The sequence below is a fragment of the Nilaparvata lugens genome, chromosome 9 (assembly GCF_014356525.2).
Source record: "Nilaparvata lugens isolate BPH chromosome 9, ASM1435652v1, whole genome shotgun sequence".
In the NCBI taxonomy this organism is placed as follows: domain Eukaryota; kingdom Metazoa; phylum Arthropoda; class Insecta; order Hemiptera; family Delphacidae; genus Nilaparvata; species Nilaparvata lugens.
The window spans coordinates 29,679,661-29,694,602 of record NC_052512.1 but is presented as its reverse complement, the minus strand read 5'-3'; the positions used below and the strand labels follow the sequence as shown (position 1 = coordinate 29,694,602).

General features: G+C 32.9%; 1 protein-coding gene across 3 annotated transcripts in view; it reads right to left on the bottom strand.

Moving 5' to 3' along the window:
• LOC111053290 overlaps positions 1 to 14,942 on the bottom strand; it is a 67,311-nt gene that overhangs the window by 18,949 nt on the left and 33,420 nt on the right. For all 3 annotated transcript variants that reach the window (XM_039435200.1, XM_039435199.1, XM_039435201.1), the window contains one exon: positions 10,964 to 11,147. In XM_039435200.1, coding sequence (XP_039291134.1) covers positions 10,964 to 11,147 — 184 coding nt within the window. The remainder of the gene's footprint in view (positions 1 to 10,963; positions 11,148 to 14,942) is intronic.

Here is a 14,942-nt window from a genome sequence, read left to right as displayed (position 1 = left end):
ATATACGGTTTTTTCCATTGACAAATTTTTGAAAGGTATACAATTACTGATTTATTTATTTCCTGCTTTGTAGGTTAGATAACAGTCGTCTATCTACCTCAGATAAGATTGTATTGATTTTACAGTGATAGAAATTATTTCGTTCTCATACTAGCCTATGAATGAATTTATTGTGTATTTTGAGGACTGTACAATCATTGGTACATCACAATGTATGGATTGTTCCTAGACCAACGGAGCCGGCTGGAGCTATCACAGCTTATTAGCTTTTGTTTTCTTTCTAGTATGAGATCGGAAACCGAGTTGTGAGCATTAACATCCTGCATAGGCATAACAAGCCATAACATTGAATCCACTTTCCATGAAATACATCATTAGCAACCTCCTGTCATTGTCACCAACAAACCCATCTTATTTAGGTCATTTTCCGTCTCACTATCGTCTGTGAGATGATTCATTGTCTAAACTGCCTACTGCATGTTCCATTTTTCCGTCAGTTGACCGATTCCTCATAATTAATATCATGTTGTAATATTGTGAATATGGGGAAGATATAAAAGGTACCTCCTTTTGAGACATTTATAAGCCCGGTGTCACTGGAAACAATGTCTCTATAGTGAGGTCCACGTTATAATGGCAGTGGATAAAGATAGAAGAATAGCGATGCCGATTCTCTGCATTAATTAATTATATTTATACACTGTCAAAAACATAATTGGCATCGTTGTGGACCTAGAAAAGGATAGTACCACCAGCTATGTCGAATGATAGACAAGGATAGCAAAACCAAAGTTGATCAAATACTGTCATTATAACGTGGACCTCACTATAGATGTCTTCTGGTTTTCTTGCTGTAAATTCCGGAAAGCGTTATATGATAATTTAAATCTTGTGTAAGCATGATCTGATCAAATAAATAGTTAGTATATCAGTGTGGATGTGCTTATGGTTTGGGACGTCGTTATGACTGCGCGAGGTCTACTGTTCACAGAACTACTAGTATTTATAACATTTCCCAGAAGAGGGCACTTGGAGCCATTTGAGTGAGGGGGGGGGGGGGACCAACTGTGATGACTGGTGGAGGTGGTCCACGCCTCTCCACTCAGTAGACCTCGCGCTCAGTAAGTTACATTGACCTGTTGCTATGTTTTCTTGAAAATTACTATGACATGGCTAAATCTTCACAATATACTGTACGTACTTTATTAATGGCCCTTCTCATTAGTTTGAAAGTTTTATTCATGAGCGAGGTGTTCTGTTCGCAGAACTACTAGTAAAAACTAGACAAAGCAACAAAGAAATTATGAAAATTTTTCAAATTCATGAAACAAAATGGCGGCCATTTAAAATTTTTTTTCTTAAATAACTCAGAAATCGTTGATATTACAAAAACTTTACAACAATAACTTTTTAGTAAATTCAATTATCTATCGATTGATGCTTGATGTTTTAAGATTGGACTTGAACGAAATTAGATTATTAACTGAAATTTTCAACATTTGAAAAAACAATAGACTGTTGATAATACGTTGATAATACGTTGATAATACGTGGAATATTACATATCAAACAATAGCTAAACCAGAATGGTGAACCCCTGATTTCTTGATTCCATTTCTTCATCATCATCTTCTACTTCTTCTTCTTCCGTATTCTTCTTCTTCTACTACCACTTCTTCTTCTTTTTCCGTCTTCTACTACTCCTACTTCTTCTTCTTCTTTTTCCGTCGTCGAAGAAGAAGAAGAAGAAGAAGTAGTAGTAGTAGTACCCCTGATTTCTTGATTCCATTTCTTCATTATCATCTTCTACTTCTTCTTCTTCTTCTTATTCTACTACTACTACTTTTCATCTTCTTCTCCTTCTTCTTCTTCTTTTTCCGTCTTCGAAGAAGCAGAAGAAGAAGAAGAAGAAGAAGAAGTCTTCTTCTCCTTCACCTCCTCCTCCCACTCCTATTCCTCCTCCTCCTCCTCCTCCTCCTCCAGGAGGAGACTTTTCTTCTTCTTCTCCTTGTTCTTCTTCTTCTTCTTCTTCTTCTTCTTCTTCTCTTCTTCTTCTTCTTCCTCTTCATCATCATCATCATCATCATCATCATCATCTTCTTCTTCTTCTTCTTCTTCTTCTTCTTCTTCTTCTTCTTCTTCTTCTTTTTCCGTCTTCGAAGAAGCAGAAGAAGAAGAAGAAGAAGAAGAAGAAGAAGAAGAAGAAGAAGAAGAAGAAGAAGAAGAAGAAGAAGAAGATGATGATGATGATGATGATGATGATGATGATGATGATGATGATGATGATGATGATGATGAAGAAGAAGAAGAAGAAGAAGAAGAAGAAGAAGAACAAGGAGAAGAAGAAGAAAAGTCTCCTCCTGGAGGAGGAGGTGGAGGAGGAGGAGGAGGAATAGGAGTGGGAGGAGGAGGTGAAGGAGAAGAAGACGAAGAAGGAGAAGAAGATGAAAAGTAGTAGAAGAAGAAGAAGAAGAAGAAGAACAACAACAACAACAAGTAGGAATAACAGGCGGAATATTATGTTTGTTCTCTGGTCCTGCAAAATTATTTCTTTAATATGTGAATATTTCCTATTTTAATGACAATAATGTGAAATATTTCTTAAATGTTTGGTTTTGAAGCATCTAAATTTGAAAATCTACTTCGTGAAAGGAATTATATTTTAAATATGTGAATATTTCCTATTTTAGTTATAATAATATGAAATATTTTTACTATGCTTAGTTTACAAGCATCTTAATTTGGAAATCTACTTTTTGAAAATACTTGAGGACTGAATATTTTGTGAATTGAACAACTACTGGACTTAACCTATTTCGGACTATGTGTTATCTCAAGTGATGAATAGCACAAGGTTTCCCCATTTTTCCTCTCCCTATCATTTTGTTAATTGACCGAGCGAAGTGAGATCTAAGATTCAAGTCGACGGTTTTGCATTTCTCTTCATGTTCATATTTATTTTTCGCATTTACAGCAAAACGCAGCAATAGATTTTCATGAAATTTCACAGGTATGTACTTTTTGAATTTCGCGTCGATGTATACATACGGTTTTTTGAAGTTTTGCATTTCAAGGATAATACAAAAGGAGAAGGAGTCTCCTTTGAACGCCAATATCACCATAAGAATCAGACTTTAGAATTATTCATCATAAATCAGCTGTCAAGTGGATTATAAATATTGCATGCGATTTATATCTCAATGTAACTTGGTAAAACTTGGTGAAAAATCATGTTTTTGGACTCAGGGGACCTTGAAACGTATAGAAAACTTGAAATTGGGGTACCTTAATTTTTTTGGAAAGCAATACTTTCCTTACCTATGGTAGTAGGGCAAGGAAAGTAAAAATCAGCTGTCATATGGAATATTAATTGCAAGCGATGAGGCATGCTCGATGTAGAATATTATTTTCTCCCGACTTTTCTCTGCTTTCAACTCGGTAAGCTATTGATGATAGTAGCATAGTAGCAAATAACGTTCTCTTCTAATCTTACTAGCAGTTCTGTGAACAGTGGACCTCGCGCAGTTATAAACCGCAGTCTCCTCTTATACTGTCCATTAGAGTAAATCCTGTCTGTATGTCGATTCGGCGAGATATCGGTGTGAAAACGGCTAATGGCTGTTGGGGTTGATGTATCAAAAATGCTAACATCAAAAGCTGATCTCCTTCAAGACATACTGGCAACAGGACAGTCCGAGTTCAAAGCAGAGGAAGTTCGAGAGACAATACTATGTAATTTTAGTTATTAATTGCATGAATATGAAATTGACCAAAGCGAAGCTGAGGTCTTAGTTTCGACTCGATCGGCTTTTGTCTGTTTGTTTGTACCACATTTATTGTCCGATTTGGATGAAATTTGGTATGCAAGTTCTTTGAAACAAGGCGCAGAAACGTATGTGTAACGATTTTTGATAAAACATCTGGTTTTTTTGTAATAATTAAAAAAACCACAAACTAACCTCAATCCAGAAAGGATGTGTCTTTGAAGATACAGCAATTCATTCCTATACTTTTTCGCGTCTATTGTTACAAGCACATGGTGGTCGAGTCGGTTAGACCGTGGTCTGTCACACTGTGGGACCCAGGTTCAATTCTCGTTCCTACCAGATTTTTTTGCAGATAATACTAATATTGTTTATCTTATTCTAATAATAATATTTTATCATTATAAAATAAATTATATGATTAGATAGAATAATCAAATTGAATCATCTTATTTATCTCTTTCCTGTATAGGGCTACTTGTAATATAAATATGAAGAAATTAAATCTCAGTACCCTTTTTTTAAAATATTTTATCACGACATGTTTCGGTCATTTATGCCATTTTCAAGTGATATGAATTAAATAAATAAATACTACTGGAAGATTCTATTTTGATCATATGTTAGTGTATTCATATGTTTTTATGAACTAGGACTGTAAATTTTGGGTTGAAATTCGCATGATTCTATCAAAAATGGGGTTATGGTGTCTAATTGGATTAAGTTTATTATTTTATCTCTGTTTAATTTTGCTGCTTTATAAATATGAAATTCTTCTTTGACATTCAGTTTTTGACTTTTATTACCATAATAAGTATTTTCATATTGGAATTTATATCTGTGAAATTATGGCCTGAATCTATCAAGTGTTCAGCAAATGCCGACTTTTGTGTATAATTTTTAGATTTTAGAGCTTGGATATGTTCTCGAAACCTGATATGGAAATTTCTAACCCGTTTGTCCGATATAGAATTTGTCACAATCACAACATTTAAGTTCATAGATTCCAGATTTTTAAACTTATCTTGCTGTACATTTAAATTTGATTTCTTTTTTATCAGTTCGAATGCATTATTTGTTGAATAGAATAGAATAGAATAGAATTTATTGGTCATTCAATATTCACAAGAATACATTGACTTTGTCAGATTACATTTTGAAATCAAAATTCATACATAAAAATTTAATACATAAATTCATAATCACTATTACTACAGGAACTGCACCCAGTTAATCAAAAAGAAATCATTCACAGTATACAAACATTCATTAATCAACACATATTTTATTTTATTTTTAAATTGTGCATATGTGAGTAACTTAAACTTGTCAGGTGTGGAGTTGTATAGCTTTATTGACATGAAATGCCAGTTTCTCTGCGATTTGGTATGGCTGTATTGAGGAATTCTAAGTCTATGTCTATTTCGTGTATTTAAGTTATGGTGATTATTATTTGAGTCATATTTTACCAAATTTTTTTGTACATAACAAAGAATATTAAAGACATACAGAGATGGCAATGTCAGTAAGCCTAGTTCAATAAAATGCGGTTTACAATGAGCATTGAGAGGCAAATTACAAATGATCCTAATAGCTTTTTTTGAAGGACAAAGATTGAATTAGCTCTTACACTATTAGCCCAAAGCATTATTCCATAAGATAGGAGACTTTGTATGTGTGCGTAATATATATTTATCAGCACAGGCCTATCAACCGTTACAGATAGTCTACGAAGCATATAAAGGCCTTTAGCAAGTTTACTAGACAGAAATCAATGTGTGCCTCCCATGATAGACAAGAATCAACCATAACACCAAGAAACTTGATAGGCGTCGTGTCCTTCTCCTTTCTAAAATTAAAAATTATATCCGAGGTTTTATCATTATTAAGAGACAGATTATTAGCTGCACACCAGTCCTTTAGAATACAATAACTGTGATTCCGTTCTCTTTCAAGATCATCTTTGGATGGACAATTTATTTTCAAACCTAAGTCATCAGCAAATAGGTAACCGTCCAGACAGTTCCTATCAATATTAATTGGTAAATCATTTATATAAATATTGAAGAGAATGGGGCCCAATATAGAGCCCTGAGGAACGCCAAACTCCAATAATCTGCCATTTGACAGAACCCCATCTTTAAGACAAACTGATTCCTGTCACTCAAATATGATAATATAAGTTTGACTGCACCTGGTGTAAAGCCATAGAAAATTAGTTTATCCACCAAAATATCGTGTTGAATAGTGTCAAACGCTCTTGAAAAATCGTATGACCTAGACCTACAGAATCACCTGCCTCCATGTTGCTAATAACCCCACTTACAACATTAACAATAGGATCATTTGTGCTTCTACCCGCCCTGAAACCAATTGCTTATGAGAAAATAAATTGTTGGTCTCAAAGAAATATGACATCTGTTCATGAATCAACGTCTCAAACACTTTAGAGAAAACAGGTACTATTGCAATTGGCCTGAAATTACTTTTCTCCTTTCTGGAACCCTTCTTATGTATGGGCAAAACTTTCACATTTTTCAACTTTTCAGGATAGATACAACCAGCAATAATGCATTCATTAAATAAAAAAGCCAGAACCTCACTTATTTATCAGCAGCTATCTTCAAAATTGAAGCATTTAGACCATAAATATCCATACACTTACTGTTGCTTAGATTTAAAATTGTATGAAAAACTTTTTCAACAGTTACTGGCTTGAAAGAAAAAATTACTCCTGGTTTTTCCAACTTACTGTAATAATAAGCTGTACTTTCAATACTGACAGGAATATTATTGCTTAGCTGCGTAATATAATCTACAAAGAATTGTTAAAGTCTTCCGAGCTTACATCATCAACTGAAGATCTATTACTACATTTCTTATTTGTTAGACTATTTACAATTCTCCATAAAGCCTTACTTTTATTAACAGAGCTACTTATAATTTTATTATGTTATTGTGATAGGAAATTCTTGTCTTTTTTATTTCAATCCTATATGACTTTTTTGTTTCTTTATAGCAGGAGAGTAACTCAGGTGTTTTTAAGGTTTTATATAAATGATACAGCCCATCACATTTAGCCTTCAACGCTCTTAGCCTACTATCATACCATTCATTTTTTTGCTTGAAATTATTGGGTTTACAAGTTTCCATTGGAATGAACCATTCACAGCTCTCATGAATATTTCAAAAAATTTATTGTACCTATCATTATAATTTGTTACGGAGTACACCTCCAACCAATTTATGGATTTCAGAAAACTTAGAAAAATCCTACATTAACATTATTAATTATCTAAACTTAGTGTTATTTACAGTACTTTTTACATCCTTATTTATGAAGTTGAGTCTAAACAGAATTCCTTCATGATCAGAAAAGAGAGAGTGAATGATTTCAGTTGACCATAGACTATTATGAATATCTGTCAAAATATTATTCCTATAACCTAGGTCCTATAACCTAGGATGAATTTATTTTTTGTAAAGTTTTCCTTATAGCTTTATTAAAATTTGTGTTATATGGAACACAATATATTCTTTATTTCCTTGATTATTTGAGTTCTATTCTTTTAATTTTCCTTTTTGTTTGTAAATCATTCTATCAATAGCTTTGGTATATATCCATTTGTTATTGCCATATATTTTATTATTGTCTCCTCTTTTCTGTAATTATCTTTTGACATGGGAATATTCATTAGCCTGTATATCATTGCATTGAAAGTTTGTTGCCAAGGATGATTTGAATCTCTAGGAATGATACAATCTGTATGTGTGTTTTCTATAAATGCTAAAATCATGTTTGTTATCTTTCATACTAATTGTTAATCAAGAAAATTTATTTCATGTTCTTGAGTTTCCATTGTAAATTTTATAGAAGGTGATATTGAATTTAAATAAAATTCAAAATCTTCATGTGTTTTATCTTCATTATTATACAGTCATATTATTTCATCAACATATCTGTGCCAATAAATAATATTTTTCTTTAGAGGATTATTATCATTCATTATTTTAGATTTTTCTAAATTGTTCATGTATATGTTAGCCAGATAACCTGATAAAGGAGATCCCATTGCCAAAACCTTCTTTTGTTTGTAATTTTTCTCATTGAATTTGAAATAATTTTGATCTACACATACTGTTGTCAATGCTATTAGATCTTCTATTTCCTCATTATTTATATTATTATCTATCAAATTTTGTTTCAGAATACTAATAATGTTTCATCTGTTGGAATACTAGTGTACATGTTGTTACATCAAATGCTAGGAAAATAGCATCAGTTGGAATTTTTATATCTTTAATTTTTTGAACTAAATGATATGGGTTTTTATGCTATGGTTTCTCCATTTTTGTCTTTTGAGGTAGAATTTTATTCAAATATTTGCAAACTTTATATGCAGGAGCATTACGATAATTTACTACTGGCCTATTGGTATTCCAACCTTATGTACTTTGGTTGGCCTCTAAACATGGAGATAAAGGATTTATCCTTCATTTTGAATTGTTCTGCTCTGGAGATTGATTACATTTAGATATTTCGGTCGTTTATGCCATTTCAAGTGATATGAATTAAATAAATAAATACTACTGGAAGATTCTTATTTTGATCATATGTTAGTGTATTCATATGTTTTTATGAACTGGGACTGTAAATTTTGGGTTGATTATCACCAAAGCAGACAAGGAATTACTACATTATCATAAAACAAACATATTATAATGATAGAGTAGAGAATTCATTAGAGATAACAAATTCGAAAATTTAACAAAAGATCCAACTCTTGAATATAGTGAAAATATAAATAATATCATATCTAAATGTAAATCAATCTCCAGAGCAGAACAATCAAAATGAAGATGATAAATCCTTTATGTCCAATGTTTAGAGGCCAACCAAAAGTACATAGGTTGGAATACCAATAAGGCCAGTAGTAAATTATCGTAATGCTAATGCTCCTGCATATAAAGTTTGCAAATATTTGAATAAAATTCTAACTCAAAAGACAAAAAGGGAGAAAACATAGCATAAAAAACACATATCATTTAGTTCAAAAAATTAAAGATATAAAAATTCCAACTGATGCTATTTTCCTAGCATTTGATGTAACCAACATGTACACTAGTATTCCAACAGATGAAACATTATTAGTATTCTGAAACAAATTTGATAGATAATAAATAAATAATGAGGAAATAGAAGATCTAATAGCATTGACAACAGTATGTGTAGATCAAAATTATTTCAAATTCAATGAGAAAAATTACAAACAAAAAGAAGGTTTGGCAATGGGATCTCCTTTATCAGGTTATCTGGCTAACATATACATGAACATTTAGAAAATCTAAAATAATGAATGATAATAATCCTCTAAAGAAAAATATATTATTGGCACAGATATGTTGATGAAATAATATGACTGTATAATAATGAAGATAAAACACATGAAGATTTTGAATATATTCAAATTCAATATCACCTTCTATAAAATTTACAATGGAAACTCAAGAACATGAAATAAATTTCCTTGATTTAACAATTAGTATGAAGATAACAAACATGATTTTAGCATTATAGAAAACCCACACATACAGATTGTATCATCCCTAGAGATTCAAATCATCCTTGGCAACAAAAAATTTCAACTTTCAATGCAATGATATACAGGCTAATAATATTCCATGTCAAAAGATAATTACAGAAAAGAGAAGAAAATAATAAAATATATGGCAATAACAAATGGATATAATACCAAAACTATTGATAGAATGATTACAAACAAAAAGGAAAATTAATACAGAATAGAACTCGAATAATCAAGGAAATAAAGATATATTTTTGTTACATATAACACAAATTTAATAAAGCTATAAGGAAAACCTTTACAAAAAATAAATTCATTCTAGGTTATAGGACAACAAATAATGCATTCGAACTGATAAAAAAGAAATCAAATTCAAATGAACAGCAAGATAAGTTTAAAAATCTGGAATCTATGAACTTAAATGTAGTGATTGTGACAAATTTATATCGGACAAATGGGTAGAAATTTCCATATCAGGTTTCGAGAACATATCCAAGCACTAAAATCTAAAAATTATACATAAAAGTCGGCATTTGCTGAGATAGATTCAGGCCATAATTTTACAGATATAAATTCCAATATGAAAATACTTAATTATGTAATAAAAGTCAAAAACTGAATGTAAAAGAAGAATTTCATATTTATAAAGCAGCAAAATTAAACAGAGATAAAATAATAAACTTAATCCAATTAGACACCAATAACCCCATTTTTGATAGAATCATGCGAATTTCAACCCAAAATTTACAGTCCTAGTTCATAAAAACATATGAATACACTAACATATGATCAAAATAAGAATCTTCCAGTAGTATTCATTTATTTAATTCATATCACTTGAAAAATGGCATAAATAACCGAAACATGTCGTGATAAAAATTTTAAAAAAGGGTACTGAGATTAATTTCTTCATATTTGAATCATCTTATTATTATTATTAAATTGATTTATAAAATGAATCGGATAAATTAATTTAAAAAAATCTTTATTGTATTGGAGTCCAATACTGCAGTTGTAGAGAAAAATTTGTATGTAAAGGCATAAAGGTAATTTTTTTCCCTTTTTGTGTAGTTGAGAAGTTGATATTGTGGTAATTTTTCACATTAAATTAGAAAGACCAAGAAATTGTCAAAAAACCACAGATTTATTGATACTTCGAAATACCTGTTTCGGTTATTACACCATTGTCAATCTCCGATAAACTCTGATAATGACCGAAACCGCTTTTTCTGAGTATCAATAGGTCTGTGGTTTTTTGACAATTTCTTAGTCTTTTTCATTTAAAAGGTATGTATTTGATATAAAGGTACTCCTTGATGAGTCCGGTGTCCCTGGAAACAGTGCACTTTCAATGGAGAAAATAATAGATGACAATCATGGCTAAATCTTCACAATATACTGTACTTACTGTACTGGCCCTTCTCATTAAATTGAAAGTTGTATTCATGAGCGAGGTCTACTGTTCGCAGAACTACTAGTATTATACATCAATCAGCTAACGTCTATAGAAGGCATTGACAAGACAGAGGATCGGCAAAGTTGTTCTCTCATCTTTCTCCACTGCCATTATAACGTGGACATGGTAAATAAAGGGGGAAAGAAGTATGAACTCACCCTTGTCGAATTGCACTTCTTGCCTTCCAAAGCTATGTACAAACGATGTGATGCAGAATTCAAAAGAATCCTTGGGATCGAACGTTTTGAACTCTATGAATGGATATCCCAAAGGATATGTCACTTCAGTGACGGCTGCATCAAGTTTGTAGACTCTCTTCACTCGTTGAAATAAGTACGGTTTCTGCAAATCAATAGATTCATTTGAGACTGACAGATGAATAAGCCTGGGCGTGAACAGACTTATCGAAAAATCTGGTGTGGTACACTCACACAACTTTCCTTGCTCATATTTGAAACTAGCCGTCAGGCTCGCATCGCTCGCCATATCCGTCTAGCCAGGTGGCTCCACCCCCTGGACCCCCGACTGGATCGTCCAAGAATGAGATCAGCAGGCTCGCTTATCATATGTAAGGACAATCCAGTCGGGGGTCCAGACTAAACGTCTGGCTAAACGGATATGGCGAGCGAAGCGTGCCTGACGGCTAGTAATATCATATTCCCAGGATTGAAGTAGCAGTGCCCAATCAATTATTCCGCGATAAATGCATTTAAATCTTCAACTTGATGCCAACCTAACTAAGTCAACTCAACTTAATGCCAACCTGACAAAATTATTAATTTAGTTGCCAGTTAACAACTGTTTCGAAGAGGTACTCTATCTATATTATAGTTCTATAGTAACATATGATATGGAAATTTTAATTATAATTAAGAGATTGGGAGAAGAAGAATATACATGCTAAAAGACAAACTTTAAACCCTTAGAAACAACTCTTAGAGTTAAAATATTGCCAGAAGATTTCTTAGTGCGCCTCTAAAGGGCCAACTGAACATACCTACCAAATTTGAACGTTTTTGGTCCGGTAGTTTTTTAGTTCTGCGAGTGAGAGAGTGAGTGAGTCAGTCAGTCAGTCAGTCAGTGAGTGAGTGCCATTTCGCTTTTATATATATAGACTACGATCAGACTTCTGTATATGTGTATATATAATTGTTTTCAGAGTACTTTTCCCTTTGTGTAAATTGTGAAATTCGATGATTATTTTAAAATTCGTCAAAACAGCTGTCTACAGATGGAATATCTCGACTATTTGTTCTTTTTATGAAGTGCCACGTACCTACCTCATGCACGAGAAGGAGGTTACAAAGTCCATTTCTCAAGGATGGGGTGGACCCCCCATTAGTTTACCAGGAAGAAGACTCATGCCAGTTGATAGAGCTGATAAATAACTATACAGGGTATGAATTTGAAATAATCGGTCAAGTCATTTTTGAGAAAATCGTGAAAAACACGGTTTTTAGGTAATTATCCGCCATTTTTCTCAAGAATATTACGGAGCTCCTGCAATTTTCCCAGTAATGAGACTCATGTCAGTTGATAGGGCTTATGAATATAATCCATGGTATATAACAATACATCCAATCTTATAAATTTATCCATGGTATAAATTTGAAGGAAATCGTTAAAACCGTTTTCGAGAAAACCGTGAAAAACATGGTTTTTTTAGTAAATATCCGCCATTTTTTCCGCCATTTTGAATTCAATTCCATTGAATTTCTTATTGGCGGATCCTCATGGTATAAGGACCTTAAGTTTAAAATTTCAAGTCAATCGGTTGATTAGGAATGGAGTTATTGTGTTCACAGACATACACACATTCACACATACACACATACACACATACACACATACACACATACACACATACACACACACACACACACACACACACACACACACACACACACACACACACACACACACACACACACACACACACACACACACACACACACACACTCAAAATCATGTTTTTGGACTCGAGGGACCTTGAAACGTATAGAAAACTTGAAATAAGGGTACCTTAATTTTTTTGGAAAGTAATACTTTCCTTATTTATTGCAATAGGGCAAGGAAAGTAAAAATAGTCATCCGCAACGAACCTGAATGATTTGCTAATAACCGTGAAATTAGAGATTAATCACTTTGGCTCTTCACATTGTTGATTCTTGGACCCAGCAACTTTTCGATTTTTTCAACAAAGAATATTATTATTTTTGGTTGTAGAAACAAAACACAAACTTCTATGGACTCAGTGAGTCGAGTAGATTGTTATAATATTTCAAAAAAATTAAATATCTTGAAATTAACGATTGGATTTTTTACTTTCCTTGCCCTATTACCATAGGTAAGGAAATTATTGTTTTCTAAAAAAAATTAAGGTGCCCTAATTTCAAGTTTTCTATACCTTTCAAGGTCCCCTGAGTCCTAAAACATTATTTTTGAGTGTTGGTCTGTGTGCGGATGTGTGGATGTGTGTGTGTGTGTATGTGTGTATGTCTGTCGACACGATAACTTCATTTCTAATCAACCGATTGACTTGAAATTTTTAACTGAAGGTCCTTATACCATGAGGATTCTACAGTAAGAAATTCAATAGAATTCAATTCAAGATGGCGTGAAAAATGGCGGATAATTACTTGAAAACCATGTTTTTCACGGTTTTCTCGAAAACGGCTCTAACGATTTTCTTCAAATTTATACCATTCATAAGCCCTATCGACTGACATGATTCTCATTTCTGGGAAAATTGCAGGAGCTCCGTTATATTCTTGAGAAAAATGGAAGATGATTACTAAAAAACCATGTTTTTTACGATTCTCTCAAAAATGACTTGACCGACTATTTCAAATTCATACTCTGTATAGTTATTTATCAGCTCTATCAACTGGCATTAGTCTCCTTCCTGGAAAACTAATGGGGGTCCACCCCATCCTTGAGAAATGGACTTTGTAACCTCCTTCTCGTGCATTAGGTAGGTAGGTAGAGCAGTTCATAAAAAGAACACATAGTCGAGATATTTCATCTGTCGAACTGCTGTTTTGACGACTTTTAAAAAAATATCATCGAATTTCACAATTTACACAAAGGAAAAAGTACTCTGAAAACAATTATATACACATATACAGTAGTGTGATCATAGTTTCAAATATGTTGCTGCCAATCGTCATTATGTTATTCCCCTGAATTATTCTCCTTTAAGAATGGGGCTTACAGTTCAAGAGCAAGGAAAGTTGTGTGAGTGTGCCACACCATATTTTTGATATAGGGAAACAATAAGCAGGCAATGAAAGGCTAGTGACTCTCCGAAAGATGTGAGAAATCGGTTCCGGCATAGCAACCTTTAATTCCTGTATTAGAAGTGGCTATGGTTCCGGTGACTAAACTCTACCAGTGTGAACGCTTGTATGCAGAAGCATATGCGTCATTATTATTGCTCTCCTCTGAAAATAGGACAGGTTCTATAGGAAAGTCTGAAGACTCACATTTAAATGCGCATGATCCATCTTTTTGGGAACTATCGGCCGACGAAAAATCAACAGTGTGAAGCCAGCCCCATTTTCAAAGGAGAGCAATAGTAATGGCGCATATGCTTCTGCATACAAGCGTTCACACTGGTAGGGTTAAGACACCGGACTCATTCTTCACAACTTTAGGAGGGTCACTAACCTTTGTTTGCCTGCTTATTGTTTCCATATATCAAAAAACTTTAATCGTCAATTTCGAGATATTTAATTTTTTGGAATATTATAATAATATACTCGACTCACTGAGTCCATAGAAGTTTGAGTTTTGTTTCTACTACCAAAAATAATTTTTCTTGGAAGAAAATCGAAAAGTTGCTGGGTCAAAGAATCAACAATGTGGAAACCCAAAGCGATTATTCTCCCATTTCACGGTTATTAGCAAATCATTCCGGTTCGTTTCGGATGACTATTTTTCAACCAGTCTGTCTGCACCCTAATATTAGAACTTGACAAACTGAAAACTTGACGTAATATGGAATATTGAAGAATCCAAAATAGGCCTATAACCATCTAATCCTAGGTTTATTGAGAATCTTTAATGCAAAATTTCAAGTGAATCAGTCCAGTATTCAAGCATAAATTTTATTATACAGAACCCGACATAAAAACC